The following is a 26,649-nucleotide window of genomic DNA, read 5'->3' on the forward strand; positions in this document are numbered from 1 at the left end:
ACCCGCCAAAACGCTAGGCAAGATGGCGTCGCACAAATAATATACCATACCTGTAAACATGTATTGAAATGTCAAGTGGTAATCAGAGATATCTCACATAATTAAGCACTATAATACCTATATACTTGTTCTTCTAAGGATAACCGTAAAATTAATTATTATTTTCCAATTAATTATGCGTATTGTTTTTCGCTTATTTCTTTTTTACACGAAATAAAGCGCCAAATGATTGTTTTCTTATCTTCTTTGTTTCTATATTGAATATTTTTTAATTGTTTTTTTTTAAAGTTGTGACTGTATCAAACATAAAGCTGTACTCCATACAATGTAATTATACATAACACAAAATTTAAATCATTATATCACGAATATGTTTAAGATAAATATCGTGAGGAAAGGGCATTGGACTTATAGAGACCTTATTATTTTCTTAATAAGGAACTCTATACAGGCCTACATACGCCTGAACCCAATAATTAATCAACAATTTCAGATTGAAAACAATCTGAGATCAGACCGTGATAATCAATCGATCTACATCCCAATAACCTAACTTTACGGAAACAATCCATTTTTGGCGACGGATAGAATGCAATCTCTTCGCTCTTTACACTCAGATTTGATAATCAATATAAACCAAATAATGTAAACAAAAACGTACAAATAATTTTAAAATATACATGTCTATGTTTAAAACATATCAAATAGCTTTTTAATTATTTTAAAACGGCACAGTTGAACTGTCATTTTTTTCTGGCGTTCTGTATCTGGTTCGTAATCATTAATTTTTTCTAATAGAGAGAAGTACGTAATTTTTCATCCATCTAAATATTAAGGGTAATCCTCCCTTAATTTCTTTTTCAATTTTAGGTAAAAAAAGCAAATCAGTATATAACCCTGAATTTTCAACCCTATACAATCAACCCATATTTTTTATTATAAATGATATACATGGCAAAAGGACGTTTGCCAGTTCAGCAAGTTATTAATATATAAACCGCACCATTGTGAACTAAAGTTTTATAATAATTAGTATTTAAATTAAGCTATTGATTAATTTTTCGTTGTTTTCTCTAGAACACGTAACCATCATGATGTTAAAATTATCGTTGTCGATTCTCTTTGTCGTTGCCTGCGTTCAAGGTAAAATATTTAATTACTAATTCGCTAATATAATCTTATTGATTATTTTATGTTTTATTCTGAATATATTTTGGCTTCATCTTGTAAACATAATCGGAGTAACTACTTTTTCTAGATAGAAAGTAATAGTAAATTTAACCATTTGCTTTTATTTAAATTTAATATTTAAGTAAATCAAGTCAGTGACTGCACTAATGAAACGGTTTAGAACATTATTATTTTTTCAGCACAATTAGAAGATGGTGATAGCAGAATAATAAAGGGTAATCCAGCTCAAAATGGAAAGATACCATATATGGCATCAGTGCAGGTTACTGGACAAGGCCACATGTGTGGAGGTGCCATACTTGATTCTAAATGGATTCTGACTTCAGGACATTGTATTGCCCGGTATGATATGCTAAGATTATAATTTCATAATTTGCGGTAGGTATGATAATTTGTTAAAAATTTATTTTTTAACACTTCTTGCAAAATCTACATATAAAATATACAGTACTTACAATATTTATAAAATTAAAACAAATTTAAAATTTTAGTGGCAAGTGTACCTTTAAAAAAAAACTATAAGTGACACAAAATAAAAATTCAAAAATCATTTAATCATGTAGGTAAGATAATGTACACTTATGAACGTCAAAAAAGAAATTGAATGCTTCTAATTTTACATTAACTGGCAGTTCTCCAATCAAGGGCGTAGAACGGAAGAGAAGAACTGGCAATATACTCTCCGTCACTCTTTTTAATCGCCAAGTTTTTTCTTTAACACAACATTTGTAAAGAGTTACAACCATTACATCATGTTCCATATGACATCTTTAGTAATAAAGAATAATACAATTAATTAAAAACAAAGATTTGTCCTCTATCAGCAGGAGGCATGGTGAAATAGGAGCACGCACTTACATTCTCATGGGAAAAACTCGCAAATACATAGTCGAAACAACTAATATCGTTGTTACGTGCATTATATTTCCACGTGTATTATAACATTTCCGAGAGTAGTATTGGCCTAAGCTTGCGACTCTCATACCTGAGGTCGCAGGTTCGATCTCCGGCTGTGCACCAATGGACTTTCTTTCTATGTGCGCGTTTAACATTCGCTCGAACGGTGAAGGAAAACATCGTGACATGTCTTAGATTTGAAATTAGCTATCTTGCCTATTAGATTTGAAAATGATCATGAAACAGATTTAGAAATCTGAGGCCAAGACCTAAAGAGGTTGTAGCGCTACTGATTTATTTATTATAACATGTCCTGTATAGCGATACTTATTCTCTCTAGGGTCACCGGTTCTGTCCTACCTACCTAACCTGCAGAAGCTAGACCTAACCAGTGATTTCTTGCTCAGCACTTACTTCGCTGGCTCTACGAACCAAAAAGTCAATCAGTCCTATATTCAACAATTTTCAATTTTCAGCATAATGCCCGATACTAAGAAGCTTAAAGTAGTTGTTGGAACCACTAGCTTAAAAGCTGGAGGTCAAGAATTTGATGTATCAAAGGTTACAGTGCATCCCGATTTCGATAAATCAAAACTTATTAATGATATAGCTCTTCTACAAGTGTCTAAACCTATGGAATTTGGTGATAAAGTGCAAGCTATAGATTTACCAGAAAAGGATACAGAGACAGGTGCAAACGTTATGGTTTCCGGTTGGGGATTAACAGCTAATGTAAGCATTTTTATGTCATCATCGGTAGGTAGAAATATGGGACTAGTAAGGATAAGTGTGTGTTAGGTTACTACTTGTAAATCGGGATTTTTGATGATAAAGTTATATCTACATATTAATTTTAATCCTAAAATTAAGAAATCTTAAACGAGGCTCGACTGGTCTTATACATCCTGGTGTCCTTATCCCGGCATTAACATACCGGTAGAGACAGTTGGGTGTGGCAGGTAAAGAATGTGAGAGAGAGTAGATTCAATACCGTAGACATGAGAGCGTTAAGAAGTATGCGTGTATGATAAGTAGTGAAATGTGTGAGCAGTGTGCGTTATAAATGGAGGTAAACCAGGCTATGAAAGGGAATGTTTAGGGGGTTTAGGCATGTAGAACAGATGGATGAGAAGCGGTTAACAAGAAGGATGGAAGCAAGCGTGGATGGTAAAGTCGGATAGTACTTGTCGTACATACGTGACCCAATCCAGAAGGTACAAGAAGAAATACATGTTTACAAGTTCTTAGTAAATGTCATGAAAGTGGATGAAGCAAGTAAGGTTAATACCGACCGTAGCAAGACTAGCCAAATGGAAAGGCGTGATGATAATAAATATTAATATTTCAGGAACAAAGTGCTTACCCAGACAAGCTACAAACTCTCAATCGCATTGCACTATCAATTGAAAACTGCAAGGATGTATTAGGGGACTTCCCAAATGAGAAGAGATTGTGTACCGTACCTCAAAAAAAGGGAACTGGTATCTGCGTAGTAAGTAATAATAGTAAAATTAAAAAAGTAAAATGAATTTAGAGACTAAGGATAAGTAAGATTTTTTTTTTTGACAATTTGAATCAAGAATGCAACTCAAAAGTGCAGCAAACCTATCTATCAACAATATTATTTACCTACAAATTAAAACAAAGACAGGATTAATTAATGAGCCGTATAAAAAATTTAGGCGTTTTTGATTTTTGTATTACCTTTAAAAAAAATCTCTTCTAGCGAGACGCGGGCAGCCCTCTAGTAGAAGGCAAGGCATTAGTTGGTGTCGCATCATTCGTATTATTTGATTGTGGTTCCAAATACCCCGACGGATATGCAAGTGTCTTCGCTTACAAAGATTGGATTAAAAAGAATATGTCATAAGTATTCAATGTAAAAATAATAATTAAATAAAATGTCAAATGTAATGAGACCAAACAATAATTTTAAAAATTCCTTCAACTAAGGCCTATATTACTTAAACCCTTAAAAAATAAAGACTTAAAAATATGAGAAGTATGTTCTTGTTCCGTATTTATATTTTGTTCCCAATATCTATTATATAATTTATGCTAGTTATGTCCTTCGCAATGAGTCTATAAACATTTGTACAGTGTAGTAATTGTCACAGAATATATGCAACTAGTCCGGTCAAATTAGACTAAAAAATAGGGGTAAGGTTACAAAAATTCGCACTTGGCTGAATATTGGTAGGATTGCTCAATACACTATTATAAAGGAAATGTGAAAAGTCCTCATCGATCCGGCACGTGCAAAAAAATTTACTCGGGTTCAAAGGTCACAAAAACGGGTTTTTCGCGATTTTCAGCAAAATGGTAAGTTTTATCATAAAATTAGCTCCGACAAAAATTGTAGATCAGATAATTATCTAAAAAAAATGTCTAACTACTTTTTTTCCTAAGAGCCACCGTTTTTGAGATATAACGATTTAAAAAGTTGAAAGAGTTGTAATCGTCATAATATGTATAAGTACACCACGTATATACATCACTGAAGCCGTAATACAAGCAAAAATATCGTTCTATCGGTCAGTGTGACTTACACATATAAAATATGAAAATTCTTCTCGCTATGTATGGAGCTCCTAAAAAAATTACGTGCTTAGATAAATTCAGATATGCATGTTTCGTTAAAAATACTCGAAATAAAAAACAAGTGCAGTTAGCATGTCTTCCTCCAACCTCAGCGGCTGCTCATTAACATCTTTTTCGGGTATATTACCAAGTTCAAGTGTGGCTTGGTAATCAATTAGACCCAAAAGACTGGGGTTGGAAGTTGGTCGATGTGTCATTATTGGAACAATTTATTAACACCCAGAATTAAGAAGATGAAGAAGAAGAAGAAGGAGAAGGAAGAGAAGAAGAACAAGAACAAGAGAAAGCAGAAGTTAATGATGATTTAGATTCAGACGGATAAATTTTCTTATTTTTTGTAATTTACACCCCTTTCATCATTTTCAACCTTTGTCAATATCTACAGTTATTCAATAGTTTCAAATTAAACAGAATCATAAAAGATCAGTGGAATAGGCCTACCGGGGAAACCACATTAAAAAAACGCGCTAAGTACACTACCTCAAAGGTGGCGTGGAAACGTGTGCATATTATGACGATTACAACTCTTTCAACTTTTTGAATCGTTATATCTCAAAAACGGTGGCTCTTAGGAAAAAAAGTATTTAGACATTTTTTATAGATAATTATCTGATATACAATTTTTGTCTGAGCTAATTTTATGATAAAACTTACCATTTTTCTGAAAATCGCGAAAAACCCGTTTTTGTGACCTTTGAACCCGAGTAAATTTTTTTGCACGTGCCGGATCGATGAGGACTTTTCACATTTCCTTTATAATAGTGTATTGAGCAATCCTACCAATATTCAGCCAAGTGCGAATTTTTGTAACCTTGGATGTCTAAATTGACCGGAGTAAACAATATTAGACAATTTGGTTTATATTAATAAATATTTTAAATTTTGATATTGATTGATAACATATACATTCGTATACTTATAAATCTAAGGAACCGGTAGTTTTATTTCGTAGATACGTTTTTACAAGCAGCAACGATATTAATATTATCCTTCAAGACTAAGTTTTACCATTATATCGTTTGGTTCTCATTATATCTCAGAAGAAATTTAATAATTATCAGATACATTCCCTTTTAGTTATTAAGATACCTACTTCATTAAGCTATGAACATTGAATAATAAAAACACATTTTTCTATTCTTTTTAAAAATGTGTTTCAAAAAAAAATCACTGCTTCAAGATGGGTCGCCATACTTCGGTTTAGACTGAACAAATGATTAAAAAAGATATAAGCATTATGCTGGCGGACTACCGTCCTGCCTTGGTATGCACACCAAGATTCTTTAAGCTAATTCACCCTTTCCATGTAAATGACCGCGAATTGAACGTCGTTCGATATGTCAACGCTTTATATTCCCATACTGTCTGTAGCTTCAACATAGCATTTATAAGCAGAAGAAACAGGGTCTTAGAATTCAGGTCAGGTCAAATCAGACTTTGATGCTGTAATCGTCCAGAAAGATAGAGATTGAGTCGTATAGTCTCTCAGGAGCCTCGAAGCGAGGTTTGAATTCATGGAACATCCTCTATGTTCACAGTCTAAGTGGTTTATGTAAAGTTTATGTTTCAAAACAGTATTAAATTATTTCTTAACATTCATGGAATTTTTTCCAAATATTATTTTTTCAAACAAAAAGAAATTAATTAAAAATAAATTTTATGTTTTGTAATCGACACGTCGAAACAAAAACGGGTAAAAACCAATTATTTTATAACCTTGGAGTTGTTACTTTGCATATTTTAAAATGATTACCCAAGATTGTATTAACAAAAAAAATCAACGTTATCTCACATTTTTTGGCTCAAAATGGCGGAAAATATTTTATACACGACCAAAATCAAACGATACATGGAATTTTATCTTAATATATATAAATTTCCTGTCACGATGTTTGTCCGTGATGGACTCCTAAACTAGTTAACCTATTTTAAATTAAATTGGCACACCGTAAGCAGTCTGATCCAGCTTAAGAGATAGGATAGCTTTAATCTTTAATTATAGTCGCAATTTTATTTTATTGCAAATTATTTGTTTATTATTTGATACAAGTCAGAACAGAACAGATGGCGCTGTGTTAAAAGTACCAACGTTTCACATAAACTATCTACCTACCTATGAAACGCGATGTTTCTTATTCGGAACTTTTATCTTCCGAATAATATATTATGTCTTGCATAGCTATTTGGTACTTTATCCATATACATATTATGAAACAGACCCTTAGACAGATATCATTTTGATTTTTGATATTTAACACATAATAAAATACAGAATTATCTATCTAATTGGTCTTAAAAAGTGTAGATACTATGTCAAGCTATAAATATTATATAGATTTCCTTTTCCTTGTGTAGTTAATATTCTCTATGTTTGTTAAAATTTAAAAATAAAATAATTGAAATTATATAGGTAGTTAATTACATTCGCTTTAATCGTTAAAAACCTAAAATTGCTATAAAGTTAAGTGCATATGAGAGATTTTAATTATGAATACACGATTATTCATGTAACTTAACACAACAATCAAATATACAATATAAACAATTTTCTTAAGCTATAGCGTATTAATATAAAATAATTAAATTTCGAAAATTTTTTAAAAAGTAAATTAAAACAAATTTAAAACGTTTGATTCATGTGGCAGTGTATCTTTAGTGCTGGCAGCATTTCCTTGCTGTATTGCCTTTTCGCCTAGTAGCTTTATCAAAGCTCCATTCTGTATAATCTAATGACAATTTATGTCACATTGTATTTTTTATATTCGCGAACCCGTGGAACTTCTTCGATACCCACGTTTTGGATATCGCGGCCTACTCCATTGCGACGAAGTTAGAAGGATCTGGTTAGCATTGCGCCTGATCCGTAAGTACTTATGCGGACAAGGCTTAGTTGTTACCGTGTCCTGCCTCGGGCTATTGTTGGTGGCGCTATGGGGTTTTAGTGGGTATACACAGTAGCGAGTCCCACATAACCCTTCACCACCAGGCAACCGTGCAGCGGCTAATGCGTAACGCATTTCCCCACAAAAGTCAGTCACTCGTGTCATTTTCCCGTATAATATCTTATTTCTTACATATTTCATAATTGGTTGATCATCTGTAATTTTGTTCATTTTACAATGTAGCGTGTTAGGGATAAAGTCATGTCGCGTGTCAACGCGTATTGCACTTAAATGTTTTTTGACCAATCACAATCGAGCGAAATGCACAATCGGTTTACGTTCAGAGCTGTTATGTCAAACTGAGGCATGTTTTTATCAGTCAAAAGACTCATCTAATGATGAGCGCACTTCTAATCTATTCTAATATGCCTATGTAATCAAAAAAACATTTTTTAGCCTTAAAGATAAGAGACAACAGCGGTCATAAAAATTGTCGATACAAGTTTTGTCGTACAATTTATGTTTAGCCTCAAAATAGAATTCAGATTTGGCAATTACCTCTTCAAACTATTATAACCATTTAACAAAACGTCATATGAATCATGCTTTAATTATATTATTATAAGCCGTAAATACTAGTTTCTACTTAGTATATTATTATCACTTGTACACATTAAACGTCAGTTTATTATAATGTGGATCCGTCTAATATCAATAATATCGCTATTATGTAACATTTATGGTAAAATGTTTTTATTATCACTGTTAATATTTCAGTATTTTCGTTGACTTGATTTTATAAAATTTATGTACAACTTTTAATTGTCAGCAGTATATGATTATTTATATGAAAACAAAATTAATTAATTAAATTATAACTGTTACTTTTTAGTATTATATCGGTAAGTTAAGTGTTTTAGGGCCTGTTTCACAATGTCCGGATAAGTTCCAAATAACCTATTTGTTACTTATTGGTATGATAAATAGTATTTTTGCGTTTCACGACTGTCAGATAGCGCTATACGTCATGAAATTCGAAGTATCTTATTTGGAACTTTTATCTTTCGAATAATTTATGTGTTGCATAGCTATTTGGCACTTTATCCATACATTGTGAAACAGGCCCATAATATAATAGTTCATAAATTAACAGTATTTTGTTTTTAACAGCAAATCCTTCTGATATAACAGTAAAGATAATAAATGGGGCTGATGCACCAGATGCAGCCCTACCCTACCAAGCATCCATAAGGCTGATAGATGGCCGTCATTTTTGTGGTGGGGCAATTCTCAACACAAAATGGATTTTAACTGCAGCACATTGTATTGAGCCGTACGTACATTATATTTTTAATAAACGCAATCGCGATATAGTTTCTGATATCAGTTACTCACGATGCAGAGCTTTGGATTTTCAAGGCGCTTGTAGGATGGACTAATGTGTAATCTATGGATAATCTGTTACTATAAATAGTGATTCCATTTTTAAAACCAGCCATGAATACAAAATTATGGGCAGAAATCAATCCCGGAAAATTTGGATTTTATTGATTTTTGCATGTCCTAAAATTTCATATTCAAATGTGCAATGCTATACTTACTATTAGTAACCTATTTTTTTTAATAATAATGTTAATTATATCTATTTGGACAGGTTATGAGACTTTTATAAGTTTGTAGTTTCTTTTCAGAGCCTATATGAGGTACCTTCGAGTTGTAGTTGGTACAAATGATGTAAAAAACGGTGGAAAAGAGTTTAAACTTTCAAAAATTACATGTCATCCTAATTTCACCAAAAAGAACTATTTAAATGACATATGCCTTTTGCAAGTCGATGGTAACATTAAATTTGACAGTAAAATCAAGTCCATAGCCTTACCAGAAACAGAAACGAAAGCTGGTGCTAATCTATTAATATCCGGTTGGGGGAAAACAAGCGAGGTATCTTTGGTATTAATTTTAGGCATTTATAATTAGATGTCTTTCGAAGAAAAGTATACAAATAGACAATTGTATTATTGTAGAGGCAACAAACGTTGTTAAGTACATTTTTTGTTACATAAGCTGTAACTGCTTCAAAAACAGCTGTTAACGATAGATTTTTGTACAGGATCCCGAGTCTTATCCTCAAAAATTGCAAATGCTGAATGTAACAGCAATATCTACAGAAGAATGTAAGGAGAGTCTAGGAAAATTCATTGCAATTGATGATACTAAAATCTGTACGAATAAAGTGAAGGGATCCAGTGCTTGTTCTGTAAGGAGTACTTTTATTTATTATAATAGTTATAAGTATGCTTAAAATTCTAATTAACCGACGTTTTTAACATCTTATAAGGATTATATCCGTATTATGTAACGTAAACACAAGTTGCTATATGCACAATACTTCGTGCGCACGAACTTGTCTATAAAGCCTTTTCTTGCATAAAATATTTTATTGATTGACGTGGAATAAGTGATACCTAGATGATCTTATGTTCCAAAATAAAGGTATTTTATTTTTTATTGTTTGTTACAGGGTGATTCAGGCGGTCCACTCGTCGATGGGACATCAGTTGTTGGCATTGCATCTTTCGTTATTACACCCTGTGCCGTATTCGACTATGCTGATGGTTATACAAGAGTGCTTTCGTACAAGGACTGGATTACAAAGAACATTGCATAAATATTTTTTTATTATTAAAGATAAGAGTGATACAAAGGCGACGTTTGGATTTAAATTTTTGCATCTATTTATCAGTTTCCTTTATACATATATAGTTTGTGGCACAAGATAAAATATAATAAATGACATACTCATACGTTTTTAGCATCGCTGTGATTTGATGTCGATGGAAAAATAAATAACAGATTAATTTAATTCAATTATAAAATCATCAATTTTATTTACATATGATTATTTACAAAAGCTTTTTGAAGTGAAAACTGCTTACTACAATAATTTACAGTTTATACATTGCGTAATGCTTCCTATCTGATTTTCTCCCACGTTAAATCATATGAATTACTGAAACTGGCTTTTTTTAGTGTCGCTTTTTTGTTCTATAGACTTATTTATAAAGTTAACTAAGTAATATTTATACATATATTATCAAAATTAAAAATTTATATTTAGCTTTAAATTATTTGTTTACATATTTTTTAATATAAAAAATAAAAATTTAAATAATTTAAAGAAAGTCTAATAATGCATTTATGCTTAATTATTTTTCTAACATAGTTATAAGTTTTACTATACTAACAACATATGGATTTATTAATTGGTCTGAAATAAATGATTTTATTTAATTATTTATTTAAATTTGTGAAAAGAAGTCTTATTTACAAATTTCTAATTATAAAACACTAAATCATTGTAGTTTCTATCAAAATTAAAAATTGATGTTAAAAATTAAAATTACATTTGTCTCATTATTTTGAAACCAAAATTTTTGCAGGTTTCACTTCAACCACATGTGAATGCCCACACCAGTTTTTCTTTTTTTTGTCCTAAGTGGCGTTTATTTTTGGAGTTTATTTATACAAAACAATTATGTTACACGGAAGGATAAAGAACAAGGAATAAGTGGCTATTTGATACCGTTTTCGTTCGAATCCAATCAGTATTCAAATATAAATTGAGCCCAAATAAGCCGTTACGCGAGTTTTCATCTACTTTATTATAGTTTTTTTTTATGGAGCTGCTAACCCACCCCTGACTTTTGCTTATCAGGGACCTTGTTTTGCTTTTTTTATTTGTTCATTTATTTACAATTTTGTTTATTTTTAACATTATGTTTGTTACATAGCAGTTATATTTACTTAATATTTTACATTTCCTAGTGTAAAATATTAAGTAAATATTAACTATAGTTTTCTGTATTTAAATTCTATAGTTTCTTACTTTATTTATATTCATATTGGTTTACATATTGGTAATTAGTACACATAATAACTTTACATTTATTTTACAGTTTACGTTTCGGTCATTTTGAATAAATTACATATTTTGGGTTCGTTATATTTTACATTATTGTTATCTTTATTCTGTTATATTGCGTTTAACAATATTCCGAGCGCCGTTGAATTATAGTTTGTAAAAAAATTATTACAGTTTTCGAAGGCGAGATTTTAAAATCAAGAGCACAAACGAATATAAATAAAAAATAACTAAGAACATTTAATCACAACCGAGCTCTTTTTAGTACTTTCAGTGACAGCTTTTCTTTATTTATCATTCTCGTTGACAATGGTTTGTAATATTTTATTTTTGCACTCATTTCTGCGCGAGATTGATTGAATGAAACAATAGATGACGTGGGACCGCGTTGCATTTAATTTATTTCTATTAATAACCAGTAAAGATAAATGCCAATGTTATTTGAATATCCTTAAATAAAATATTTTTCAATGAGTAGTAAATCAAAAATAACAAATATATCTGTTTCTATCAAATTTGATTCATGTTCGTAGCTATTGATGAGTTCGAATATTTTCCTAGTTAAAAGCATAACATTTCTTAAAGGATCTTCTTCTTGTTTAGTGCCTCTCCATCATTGGAGTTTAGGCGTCAGTCTCTTGAAGCGTGTCAGATGCAGCAACTCTTCCAGTGGCAATACCGGTCCACTCCCTAACATTACGTAGCCATGATTTCTTCCTTCCAATACGCCGTTTGCCCTGGTTTTTACACATTATGATTAATTGAAGGAGGTGGTAGCGGTCATGGTGGTACGTGGCCCACGTTTCTACTAAACAACTTTGCGTTGTTTAGTTTTTTCTTTTCGCTAAAGATGTCAAATTACATCGATGCTATATGATATCCTTCACGCTTGTTAAATAATTCTAACTAAATTGGAATGTAAGTAATTAACATTTTCATTATTTAAAAACATAAACTTTAAAAAAAAGGTAATTTTGTAGTTAATTAGTAGCGTTTCTATTAGGTGTATTAAGGCTTAGTTCATATTACTACTGTTTAATTATTAATGTTTTTATCGCTTTAGTCCCGACTAAAACTGACTATATAAATCTGTATTTTTTACTGGAAGTTATAATGTAAAATGAACTTAATTTGTTTGATTATAATGAGTAAGGCTTGAGCTTCGAAGTTATAATACATAGACTAAAAACGATACAGACTCGTCAATAAATCCTAGGTAACGCTGAAAATTAGGAAATGAAAAACGGCTTAATATAGAAAGTTGCCAATACTTTTATTGTTTTTCGAAGTAATCTCCGTTCCTCTCTAGACATCGTCGCATTAGAAAAGCGGTAGGCCCATTGATTATTCCTAAGGGCTCTCTTCTATGGTATTTTCGTACCCTCTCACTGCATCTTCGGGACTCGTAAAGCGAATACCTCGAATTTTATCTTGGGAATAAATGAAAGTTGCAGGGCAGGTCAGGACTGTATGGCGGATGACTCAATCTCTGGACAGTTGACTTGACTCCTTTCTTTACATATTTGACATATCCTCGAAATGAAACACCCACTGAGCTGATTGGTTAGGTTTCGGGTTTGTATGCGTCTGTTCTTATGTCATTTTCGCTATTGATCGCTACCTAGCAAATAGGGTAAATCATTAAAACTATGGCTGTCTTTAGACACTAGATATAAAATACCATAAATATCCTATACGAAAGATTCTTAACTGTATACATAAATATTTAATGAACTTCTATTTAAGCATCGATTTATATAAGCTATCTCTGAGTATGGAAAGGATTAAGAATCTCCGATGGTCGTGAAGCGCATCACATCTGCCCCTTCTATTACCAATACTACATAGCGATTTCGACCGCTGTCAAAGAGCAAGAAGTATCGGATAAGAAGAAAAAATATGTATAGCATATCCCATGTATATTCCCCCACCATCATTACACAACACAGCCGGGTTAGGCATTACTTAGTTCAATGTATCTAAAAAAATATAGATCATTTCCTGTCAAGTTTCGTAAACCTTTTTTTGTATAGGATTCAAGTTAAAGAAATAAATAAACTATCATAATAATATTCTACTTTGATAAAACTAATTAGGTAAAAAACTTAATATATATTTGCGTTACATTACTTGGTTATTCAATAAATATTAAAATATAGATTGGGCCGAAACCACCCAGCCCTATAGCGGCATCTACATTTTATTCATACCGGTTGTTAGAAATAAAATTTTACTGCAAGATTATCGGCAGTGTAATAATTACATTGGATTTTCTTTCCGCGTCCGCCAAAGCCTTACTTACGGCCGTGAGGTAAATTATTCATATTTCCGGTGTACTGCCCCTAATGAGTGCTTTCTGTTTTTATTGCCTAATACTCTGTGAAGTTATGATGTTAAATTTTAACAGTGTGTCGTTTGGATGCGTTGCGTCTTCTTAATTTTTCAAAATAATTGCAAATTTACCTAATAGGCACGGAAATTGTTTACTTAAAAAAAAAGTTATACACTGACACAATTCTTTAATACTTTAATGTTTGTTTAAAGAACTTTATTTCTCATTACAAAAAAAAATTATTTACATGAGTAACTTAATATTAATATGTATATATACGAGCGAGATACATGTCGCCAATATCCGTCTCAATTTTAGTCAACTATGTTCACCCTAACATGCATCTTTACTGTATTTTTGAATTTGTCAAACACACCAGCATTGCGAATTTTAGATGGTAATTGATTAAATAATTGCACATCCTCATACCTAATACACTTACTTTAAAAATTACATATATTCAAAAATGGGATGGGAAACTCGGCAAAAATCATTTATTTTTCATAATATATGTTTCTGGCGAGCTGTATCACTGTTATCACTTTAACAACGATTTGGCTCAGAGCTCCGAAATCTTTTAAAAAACAATTTCTGCTCGGAGCATTCCGAGCGAGATGGCTCAGCCAAGATACATTATAAAATGTTTTTAATTCGGTCGACGTTTTGTACATCTGTTAAACACCCCTATATTCTTGTAGAAGAAACAAAGAAAAAGCTTTATTATGCATAATAAGACAGGTATTTAGGTAAAAAGAAAGTGCACTAGCCTGCACACTAGGATTCTGTGTATAGTAATCTATTAAGTTTTCCTTTTGACACGTAAACAGTAATTGACAATAATTTCTACTTAACACATTCTATTACAAAACTTTTGTAGCACAATAAAAATGTTTTCTGATTCTGTTTCAGCATACGGGAGAAAATTTTATACAACTTTGTTAGTCAATGTATAAAGTTTTTAATCGTTAGCGAAAATTTTGTTTGTAAGAAAGTGGTTAGAGTTATAAGAGCATCTGAAGGAGAAGAGACTTTGGGCGAGGAAAGTGTGATTTTTGGTTATCTTATAGGGTTTGAGTTGTGATGTGGCGTGGTCGCTTTTTGTTTCATATGAAAAAAAAAATACTTTGTTTTTTTAGGATCTTTTTTAATAAATTGTATTTTTTGGAAATTATATTTAAGTACGAATTACATACTAATAAAATGATGAAATATGAATATAATTATCGAATAAAGATAATTATATTCACATTTAAGTTTTTATTTGACTGACATCTTTAAACGAGCAATTCTATGTTTAAGTTGATAAAACACAAAGAAAATTACGTTTTCTGTCATATATTCCTGGCTAGATCGATTTATTCGCCCCCGAAACGTATACTAAATTTCATGAAAATCGTTGGAGCCGATTCCGAGATTCCAATTATATATTGAAATTGAATAGTAATATATAATATCATCATCAATGTTAAAAATTCTTAAGTATTCCAGTTATTAATTATAACTCTGGTACACAAAGTTATGAACATTTATGGATAGCAATTCTGGCAAGAAACCTTAATAAATAGTAGTAAAAGAGTCCGTACATACAATTCAATTTGTAAAAGCCTTACCGGGACGTCGACAATTTTCAGCCTTTGTGGGCTTACGTGTTCATCTTTATGGCGTAATTTATTCTACGACAAAATAGACGATAAAGATATTATTTGGCTGTAAATGACTTGTTTCTGCACTTATAATATTCTCATGTCAATTAGATAAAATACATAAGCCCTTTTTGCTAAAGGTAGTCTAAGGTATTTTTAAAATATTAAATCGTTTATTTGGAAAGAAAGTGGTACGATTTTTGTATAATTTTTTGTTTGTATGTTGCCACTTATAAGCTAACGTGACCAAGGCCTCATCAAAATGTCGCAATTTTGATCTGTCCATCGCTGTTTTTATAAAATGGTACTTTCTATACCGGTTATATGCATGTTATTTCCTTTCAACGCCTGCCTTTGCTCCTTTTTCCATTCCAATATTATAAATGTATATATTTCCATAATGAAAATGTCATCACGAGATTATTTCCTTATAATTAACACTTAAAAAAAAAATAAAGGACGTGGCAATCGACGTCTTTGATGTCGACAATATTTCTTCCGAGTAAAATCTGCCGAGACCCTACCAGTCTTATTTTCAATATATATTTTTTTAATATTTCTGTATTTTGTTAGCTATGGAATAATACTAATACATTTTACTAGGGCTTCTGTGAAAGTGGAATAAGAAAATATGAAATGTTCTATTTATGCTAAGAACTCCTTGCTTAATACAGTAGTCCTCGGACGAAACGAAAACGTGAACGAAAATCGTTCGTTACTAATCATTTGTACTGTTCAAAGACCGAGTAAAAATCTTTATAGTATATATATTTTTAGTATTTAAAATACGATGGATTAAGAAGCTCTAAAACATTCATCTTATACTACCTCATGAGGTCTCTAAAAGTTACCGCTTAGTATCGCAATAATACCTATATATTTTTTAGTTACATCTTTCATACTTCTACGCCCTAAAAAAATTCAAAAAATCTCTTAAATATCTTCAGATGTCAGATGCATATGATAGAGTTATATGAATGCTCAACTAATGAATAGTTTTGCTTTTAAACTACACAACATTAATAGGTCATACTCCCAGAGGCCTTATAAAGATAAAACATAAAATTTCCTACGTATTCCAGCTCAGTGAATTTGTAAAGTTGCTTCGTTTAGAGGCAGATTGAATGTATGACATATTTAAAGACCCGTAATTCCGAATAGTTGAATATCGGTGATGAAGTATTGTCGACTGAAGTATTGATGACTTTTAACCTAATTTGATCTTAGATTATTTTGACCTCCAACCCCAGTTAACTATTAACTATGTTATTATTTATGTCTTGAAAAATCAATCCGTCTATTTTCAATCAGCTAACGATGGACAAGACTGTCGTCTAAAATTTACAAACAGTTGCTTTGGCCATATTGACCGGAGAGAACAGAATAGTCTCGATAAGGTGGAAATGTTTTACCATTGATATAAGGGAGTGATAGCAGGAGAAGTCAGGGTCTATCGCCCGTTGGTTTGACAGAATTAAGACAATTATGGGTCTCAAATCCCTAATAAACTCAGACAAGGATAGAGTGACGACAGCAAGTCAACGTCTTGGTTAGGGCTTTCAAGACAGGCAGAATCTTCAGTGATGAAGAGAATAAAGAAGATGTCTGGAAAATCTGTACTGACTGGCCTTACCAATGATTTGCTGATATCAACAATACATTATGATATCTTAATACGTTAAATAGACATTTCAGGTAGTAGTTAATATTTGAATATCCGGAGTATGGATGACGCAAATTTGTGTTTTCATACGGCCTCAGTACTAAGTGGACTAAGAATCGAAATTAGTATTCAAGTTACTGACTAAGTGAAAGTAATTGGATTATCCAGATTGTAATACACACACAACCCGACAAGGTACTTAGTACTAACTAGATGGTAATTTAATGTTTTTTTTAATAAACATAGCCCAGATACTCAAACTCTGAGCGATTAAAAGTTTGTTTCCAGTTGAAATTAAAACCATCGCAAAAAGCGAACGTTCCCCGCGCAAACAGTTCAAAATTTTTGTCAAAAGAAACCCTGAATGAAAGTTTGAAAACGAACCATTCAATTACCTTTAGATCCAAATTTTTAACGTTTAATTGAGATTAATCCTTTCTAACCATTAAACGATTTTTGTTTATTTTTTACTAACGAAGTATAAAATTTAATATTAATAAAAAGAGATATCAGAAGAATCAAAATATAATTTTAACCTAAGCCGAACCTTATATATTATACTCGCTGCCTCCGCGAACTTCGTTTCTTCTTGATGTGATTTAATCAGCCTACATTTTTAGTACATACCAACATGGAACATTTTGCAGTTTGCTATGCAGAGATTGTTCGGTTTTCCTGTGATTTCTTCTCTAATTAAAAAAAATAAGGGGTGGATTACCCAACATTTAGGGGGATGAAAAAAAGATGTTATCCGATTCTCAGACAGACCTACCCAATATGCACATTGCACATAACATTTCATCAGAATTGGGAAAGCCGTTTCAAGTTCACCACAAACACCGCGACATGAGAATTTTATATATAAGAGATAAATAGAACTCTAAGATAAATTTAAAACGTTTGATTTCTGTGGCAGTGTACCTTTAATGATGGCTGTATTTCCTCGGTGTATTGCGATACTATTAAAATATTCTTTGAACGAGGAGAGCACCTTTGCAAAAGCTCTTTCCTGAGCAGCTTTGAAAAACCCGGTAATATCTGTAAGTCCCCATCTTAAATTAGTTGAGTATTGAAAAAAGAATCAGCAAAACTCTTTTTGAAAATGCCTTCAGTGAAAGCATCGTGGAAAAATCAAGAGAAGGAAATGCAACGTAAACTCCTTATCAACTTACCAGTTGATAAGGAGTTTCCACCTCCTTTACGATTTAAGATATTAAACCTGAAAAGACAGTCGATTTATTTATGGCATAAGAAGTTAAATAATAAGAAAAACGGGAGTGAAACGCGACACAAATATTTAATGTGGAATTAAACATATTTCAACTGCTTTAATTAAAGTCCGTATGTTTAAAGTTTTTGAAGCACCTGGAATGGACTTTATATTAGTATTAGTTTAATACTCTCACACCAGGAAAAAATAATACTTTATGATGGCATAATAAAAAAAATTATTGACGACGTACGTATATTCTTAACAAATATATTTTAAGGATATTTTTTAATGAACGTAATTGAATAATATATATTCAAAGTAAATGAATTACGCTGTTTCAAGTCATAATAACATAAGCCTTCCTAATCCATTTATGCTCAAACATAATATACCCACAATAACCGACAAGTCAATCTGCTGTCGAGTTTACAATGCTTTACAGAATATGACCGTATATATTAAGCCAATGTAAAGTCAGCCTTGATACAATAACTTAAAGTGCCTTTTACAATGATTTTTGTCGCGGATTAAGTTCATGCAAACCGTAAAAACTTTGTAGACATAGAATGTGGTTTGAAAACAAAATAGCTCTATGAAATAACAAAAACCGCATTTATTTTCTGGTTAGTCGTATTAGTAATGTATTTGTTTATTCACATTAGGACCATAATAAAGTGAATAAAAGTACTACATAGATTAATAAACAAATGTGCTTAAAAGTGAAACGCCTAATTTGAACATAAAGTAATACAACAATTAATTATTTAAGGAAACAGTCGATTACTTGGTTTGAAATCGAGGGGAATAAGATACAGCTGAGGAAGAATGCTGTAAAAATAACTACTCACAAAATTACACAATGACTGAAATGAAACATATGTTATAAACTAATATAAAGTTCTAATTCTAAGAATGTATAATTTCCCTTGGTATAATTTCCCCAATATGGATTTAAAAATGAAACAAGGGAGATGATTGCGAATTTATTTATTTATTTATATATTTACTTACAGCCTATACACGGCCAAAATCAGACTAAAACATACTCAAATATATAAATATAAAATATTAATTATAAAATAACATAAAACAGTAAATGCTATCCTCAAATATACCCTCAAATCACAATATACTTCCCCCATACGCTTCCCAAATAGGTCGCTCGCCGGTGTAGAGTCGAGAGACCCATTAAGCAGCGAGAGTAACCGAGGAATGGGAGCTTTTTGACGCTGGACAGTGCGATCCAACGCACAACAAAGAGGTGATATATATAATATATGAAATAATGATATATAATGATTTATAATGATATATGTAATACGTCTGACTAGTCTGAGACTGATCGGTGCGATGCAGTTTTTAAGGAATGGTATACAGTGTTGAAAATCTAGAACGTTTCCACGTTGTCTGTATGGTTACACATCTCTCTCTTCTCTTTAGTCAGCTCATGTCTGAGCGTCGTGGTCAGCAACGAAACATCTAGAGCGGATTATCTGCTTCCACCAGTTTCTGTCCAGCGCTCTTATGACACTGTATAGCTTTGAAGACGAGTCTTTCGCTTTCAATCGGTCCATCTGGTTGGTGAACGGCCACGTGATCTTTTGCCTTCTGTGTTACCAACCACGATCAATTTCTCCAAGTTCTCATTGCCTTTGCGCATTGTAATACCTCAAATGGTTCCAAATGGTGAATGCTGTACCTAGCACCCAATTTAAATAACACAGTTAAAACGTAGCTGTTTCCCTATATAGGTTTGCATTTGCTATATTTAAATATGAAATGGATTCATAAAATGTTGAAACAGTAAAATTATGATAAATACACGAAACATTTAACGATGGAGCTAATATGCAAATAATAGAGTTGAAACGGCACTCGACCCAGCGCAGTTGCAATTTGCACCGAGAAATGATATTGCATTTAAACCTGATGAATTTTTTAAATGTCAACACACCGCTGCAGTTCATTTTAAAGGCACCGCAGGTAATCCCATATTATCCACAATAACAGTTTATGTTTTTTTTTATTCTCGTCATGAGTTTATATTAACGAAGATCAGCAAAATATTAGTAATTTGTTCTTTATTTATCTAATAAAGAAAAAAATTAAAATAAACATTAACATATAGACCTATGTGTTAATTTTTATGATTATTAATTTGGTGCTACAATAACTTATATATAGCACGAAGACTTTTTTGTAATTTTAGTGCGTCGTAGTCGAGATGAGCGTGAATATTACAATACTTTAACAGAATGACGCACATTTATAACCCCTGGCCGACCTTATAAAACAAAACACTATCTGAAATACTTTTTATATAAATAAATAATTTGTGTCCAAACTTTTAGTACAGTTAAAGTCGGAGTAGCCTTCTTACTTCTTGGGTTACACGCTGGGTACTACCATTTAACTTCTCATAATGATAGTAAAATTTTAATAAATCCACAATTACTAGTAATTTCAGTGCTACACAATATTATGAGAACTATATCGAAATTGGATTCCGTCCTCAGGATGACACTTCGCTAAGCTAACTTTAGCAACTATTGTGTCACCATTGAAATCGATTTTTGCTATTCAAAGACTTCTCATTGAATGTGAGTACGTATTTCAGTCTTCTTATTTCTACGTATATATTGCCGTGCTTGATACCTCTGTATATCTGTACTGCTTCTGGGTTATCGGGGTGCTTAAAAAAATAGAGGATTTTATTTTTACGCTACTATTGTTATTGAATCGAATGTAATGTAAATATAGAAGAGAGTGGCTGATCTGGCATTGGCTATTCTCTCGGAGCGTATATCTGACGATTTAGACAAGCGCCTGGCCTATAAAACTAAAAACCCTGATTGATCAGCCATGGCTCGTAAAGTATGTTTGCTAGATGTACAATTAAGTTGAATGATTGAAGCATATTGTTTAATTAATAGGAAGGATAAATTGTATTATCAGTATAAGCGTTAACATGACATAACCATGTTATCGGCCGTGACAGATCTGGGTCCATTCCAAATGCAATCGAGTTATATCAACTCCCGATATCATGAATATGAATTTTCGCGTAACACACCGCGTAAATTGATGTTTTCAATCTCTACGATTTAAAATCGTGTAAATGCCCACGCATTTTATAGCACAGCAAACTTCTTTTTAATATATTTATTACCTTCAACGAATGTTACAATTTGTAATCGTGTCCTTTAAAATCCTACGCAGTTTTATGCGGGATTTTAGAGATATTCAAGAAATTTTAAAATAATGTTTGAAATCGTTTATATCCCACACAGTTTTAATATACTTGAATACATTTATAAATCATTTGAATGCATATATTATATTTGTCACCGTATTGGCAAAATCTGTAAGTATAATGTGTCCATTTCTGTAGTAAATAAATAATACAATATTTTATTGCAGACTTAAAATAAGTCCTTTTATGTAACGTTTGGTCTAATCTTGTTGAAGAATTATTCTCTTGGACCCCAAGTGTTTCACGACATTTAGCACAGTTTATCCACGCTTTCTTCCTCCATCTGACTGTAATACTCTTTAAGCTTTTCATGTACAATGCATTTTAAGCTTTGACCTACATTTGAATTCCAATACGAATCAAGCCTAAGGTAATCCTTCCTAGTGTAGTCATGAATTATCAATCAGGCTTCCGAAGTTTATATTAGCATAACACGAAACTAGGCACCATGTACTTCTTAAGGAGAATATATATTGTTGAAGAAGTGTTATATGACACACAACAGTATAGTTTATTGCTGTATTAGGTTTTTATTTACTTTATTAGCTATTGCCGTAACACGGGGCAGCGTATAGTTTCATAATTATAAAAATATAAATAGGTAACTCACCTGATGTATAATTTGATTAAGGTAAAAAAAACTAACAGTGTTTTCATGTAAAAAATATATAGTGTACAAAGACAAACAAGTCACGCTTTAATTGCCATCATAGTGTAAGGAGTATCAGCGAATCCTCTGGGATGGTTGGGAACCAAAGCCTCTGCCCTAATGATTGGATACGAACTACACTTTATCGCTATATTTTTATTATATTATACTATATTATTAGACGCAAACCTTCCTCTGTAATTGAAATAAAATATTTCATTCATTGATTAATGTCTGACCCTGAGGCATATATACATAGACATATTTGTGGCCATAAAAATATGCAAGTATATATAGGTAATTAATTTTAAAAAATCGTGGTGTTAACCTAATTAACGCCGCCGGTTGCCAGTTGCTTTTTCTTACAGTTTCCTTGTTACATGTTGATCATAGATCTTTAAATAATGGCAATTAGTCGTGATAGATAACATTCATAACTACTACTATATGTATTATTTACATTACATATACTTTGACCCTTGCATGTATTTATTAAAATTTTAAAAACCTTTTTAGATCTGGGCCTCGGATTTCTGTATCTGTTTCGTATCTGTTTCTGTAGCCAGTTTCCTCACGATGTTTTCCTTCACCGTTCGAACGAATGTTAAATGCACACATAGAAAGAAAGTCCATTGGTGCACAGCTGGGTTCGAACCGACGGCCTCAGGGATGAGTGTCGAACGCTAAAGCCACTAGGCCAACACTGCTCAATATAATGTATTAGCGTGAATTATACAATTTGCTTTATTTATGTTTGCACAGTTGATGACAAAGGTGCAAACTGGCGAATTTGATTACTGCGAGCATGTAAACACCGCCGGTGACCTGTGACCGAATGCAATTCATTAAGGACAATCGCATACGCGATACTATTAGATTATATTTGTATTATGGTAACTTAGCTTGATTTGCGGAATAAATCTGTAGGAATTTCAAATAAACTAACATCATAAAACTTAGTATTACTATCACTGATACATATCAGTAATAATACATATAAAAAATATAAAATGTATTTTGTAGTATTTTTGTCTATTACGTTAATCTAGGCTCTGGGCCTTCTGTTCTGTTTTGTGATTGTTTTTTCTAAGTGGCAAGTAGGCTGCCTTTTGTGACTGACAAATGCAGTCGACTTTTTGAACCAAGGGCATGGCTGCTTTTCGATGTTGTGTTGCTCCATACGAGTGAGTGTTAACGCGCACATAGATAGAAATCCATTATGTCATAATCATTTGATATAGTCAAAATTTATGACCTGCCTATATGTTATGTCAAGAGCTATTAAACCGCGTCTGCGACCGGCTGAAGTGCAATTTATTACCGAGTGACCGAGCACGCTATGCTCTAATGGTATACGGAAATGCTTTGTTGAATCAAAGCAAAGCTTAATTTAATTTGTTTGAGATAAAATTACAACTATCCGAACCACAAATACAAGCGTACCAATTCTTAACCGGCAACGCACTGTCGAGCCCACTGGCGATGTCCATGGGCGGCGGTCAACATCAGACGATCTTCCCGCCGGTTGCCAGTTGATTTTTCTTACAGTTTCCTTGTTACATGTTGTTCATAGATCTTTAAATAATGGCAATTAGTCGTGATAGATAACATTCATAACTACGATGTGTATAATTTACATTACATATATTTTGACCCTTGCATGTATATCTGTTTACTTTTAGTATAACAAAAAAAAGTATCGCTATACATGAAATAAATGGACGGGAAATGGCAAGTTTTTTCTTTTAATGTAGAAATTGAGTAAACCGACTCACTTGATATTTGTAAACCTCTGCCATAAATACAGCTTTTGAATTAGTCGTTCGTATAACTCATTATTACAACTCCGATCTCGATAGCAAAGTTACTTATTAGAAACTGTTGTATTGTATTAAGGTGAGTGGAAAATTTGCGGAAATTACTCAATGAACCGTGTACGATGGATATGGGGATGTTATTATAAGAGTAAGAGTTCATGAGGTTATAGATACAGTAATATACAATAAGTCTTTCGTTTCAAATCACATCTATCTATTCGTGATGATACATATACACGTAGACTTGTAAAGATTATAACAGAAAATAAAAATTGCAAAGTGCAATCATCGCTTGTACGTATCGAAATAAACAATTCACAGATTACTCAGAACGTATCTCAATCGACGATTTTTTTATGCTTTGAATGCAAATAACTTTTAATCCGATATACGCCGAATGAATTCCTTTAAAAGAATTGTACCGACTGTATACATTACTAATGTTAAAAAACAATATTTCTTTTCATTTATCGGTATATCGATTTGATCTTGGGGTCTTAGTTAAGATGCCTCAACGGTAGTGTATGTAGAAAGTCGAAAACTAATTTTCTGTGAATATTATTTGTCGACACGAACTGTTATATTTCATACAAAATGAGTTTTCGACTTTCTACATACACCAAACTGTTGAGGCATCTTGACTCCTATCACATCACATCTAGGCTCCTTTGTTTTTTAGAAGCCAGGGAGTAAAAAGATAATATCTTTAAATTCTCATTTTATATTACAGATTATTTTTATAACTGTTTTTTTATAGAACAAATGCTGCAAACGGGCAGGAGGCTCACCTGACGTTAAGTGATACCGCCGCCTATGGACACTCTCGATGAGAGTGCTCGCGAGTTCGTTGCCGGCCTTTTAAGAATTTGTACGCTCTTTACTTAAAGGACCCTAAGTCGAATTGGTTCGGAAGTACTTGAGTGTATTTTTAATTAATTCTGTATTCCTATACTACGATATTTGATCTGATGACTCGATTTCAAAAAAGTGTATTATTAATCGTGATTTATTTACCGTTCCTCGTAGAGCTTTAAATTAAAAAATAATTGAACTTCACACCAATAAAATCTGATCGACAGCCGAGATGTCAAGAGACATCTCGTTATGGAACGGAATAACTTACCAATTAGAAAATAGCGATGTTTGGCTCGTGAATATAATTTAATAATAGTGATTTTAATATCTATGATTTTCTCTATACCTCGAAGCTGAAGTGATTTGTTAGTTATATAATACATTAATTTGTTGGTTTGGTTGTTCGTAGAGGGTCAATACAAATTAAGGGTTGTATCTATTTCTGTATGCTGTATCATAAAAAAATAAAAACAAAAAAATATTGTCATAAAATAAAATAAAATTTGTGGTGGATACCTCTTATAACATTTTTCTTATATTCTATATCCATCTATCGTGTATGTTTTTCTTAACTAGACAATACATCTATTTGCATTGTCTAGTTTAGAAATATGCTATCATACGTATTTTACTGTGCTGTTGTTATTTTTTCCGGAAAAAGAAATTTACAAGTATTAATTTGTAATTTCAATTTACCCGGCAGATAAACATATTGTAGGTAAAAAGAATTTTAAGAATGCAAATTGAATATTATTAAAATTGTATGAGTACAAAGATGTGAGAATCTCTGTCAATAGTTATTACTTACACCAGCGCCATCTAGAGTTTTATATAGAAACTAACTGAAAACTGTCTCGACTTCATATAACTTGTTTAATATCTGGTTACATAGATGGCGCTATTAAAAATTAAAAGGTTCTGTAAAAAGTTATTTTAAACATGGTTAAGATTTTGTCTTAAGTACTGCTGAAAAGTTAGTCAACTTATACAACTTATTTACATACAGTTATACAACTTATTTAATAGTGAAATAACACATTTCACATTTATATTTTTGCATTGAAAATTACTTTGTATAATTCCGTTATAAATGTCTATAGGTCTATAGGATTATAGGTCTTACACGGTAGGACGTTAATTTTACGTGAAGAGCTAGTAAAGAAACCAGAAACTTTAAAAACTACGTAATTGGCTAAGGATTATCTTTAATGATATGCATATTTTTATAATAAATAATACACAAAATCTTTACTACATCTCCACACTAGTTAGGAAACGCTTAAATAATTACATTTAAGAGTTTTAACATGAAAATCTGAATCATCTATTAGAATTAAAAATTTAAAATTGATAATACTACTCGGATTTTTGCAAAACTAATGATTATCTGCGGTCGATCTAGCAAATAGTGATTCGCAATCCTCTTATTCTAGGTATTACATGTTCTATAATCCGACTTTAATCCTTATTGATTGCTCTCACAGACTATGACAGAAGTCATTTTTAAAGCAATTTATTCTCTTACCTTGGCACACAAGGCTACATAGTTACCTAAGCCATCGTTGAAGTATCGTCGAAGAAAATATCTCTTGAAATTTAAAGGCTGTCAATTGAACTGAACGACACTACTAATAAAAAGCCAAAATCAGATTTGGGTATAAAACCCCTTCGTTCACTCCAGTGAGCTTACGCCCTGCCCTTCAAGCGGTTGACCCCGCGACGGCCCACGCC

At 32.0% G+C, this 26,649-nt stretch overlaps 3 protein-coding genes across 3 annotated transcripts in view; 2 read left to right on the forward strand and 1 right to left on the reverse strand.

Annotated features, from left to right (window-relative positions):
* The window catches only part of LOC110996256, an 81,984-nt gene that overhangs the window by 31,605 nt on the left and 23,730 nt on the right, over positions 1–26,649 (reverse strand). The gene's annotated exons all lie outside the window — the stretch shown is intronic.
* On the forward strand, positions 1,071–4,082 carry LOC110996255 (chymotrypsin-2-like). The gene is made up of 5 exons (XM_022263842.2): positions 1,071–1,143; positions 1,371–1,533; positions 2,565–2,820; positions 3,437–3,580; positions 3,815–4,082. Exons 1-5 carry the CDS (start codon positions 1,092–1,094, stop codon positions 3,956–3,958), a joined length of 759 nt encoding a protein of 252 aa, XP_022119534.2. The 5' UTR covers positions 1,071–1,091; the 3' UTR covers positions 3,959–4,082.
* LOC123689401 (chymotrypsin-1-like) lies at positions 8,237–10,334 on the forward strand. Its single transcript, XM_045629252.1, has 5 exons — positions 8,237–8,313; positions 8,742–8,904; positions 9,263–9,512; positions 9,682–9,828; positions 10,093–10,334. The coding sequence occupies exons 1-5, from the start codon at positions 8,265–8,267 to the stop codon at positions 10,237–10,239; spliced, it is 756 nt and encodes a 251-aa protein (XP_045485208.1). The 5' UTR covers positions 8,237–8,264; the 3' UTR covers positions 10,240–10,334.

This window comes from Pieris rapae, chromosome 8 (assembly GCF_905147795.1).
Source record: "Pieris rapae chromosome 8, ilPieRapa1.1, whole genome shotgun sequence".
NCBI lineage: Eukaryota > Metazoa > Arthropoda > Insecta > Lepidoptera > Pieridae > Pieris > Pieris rapae.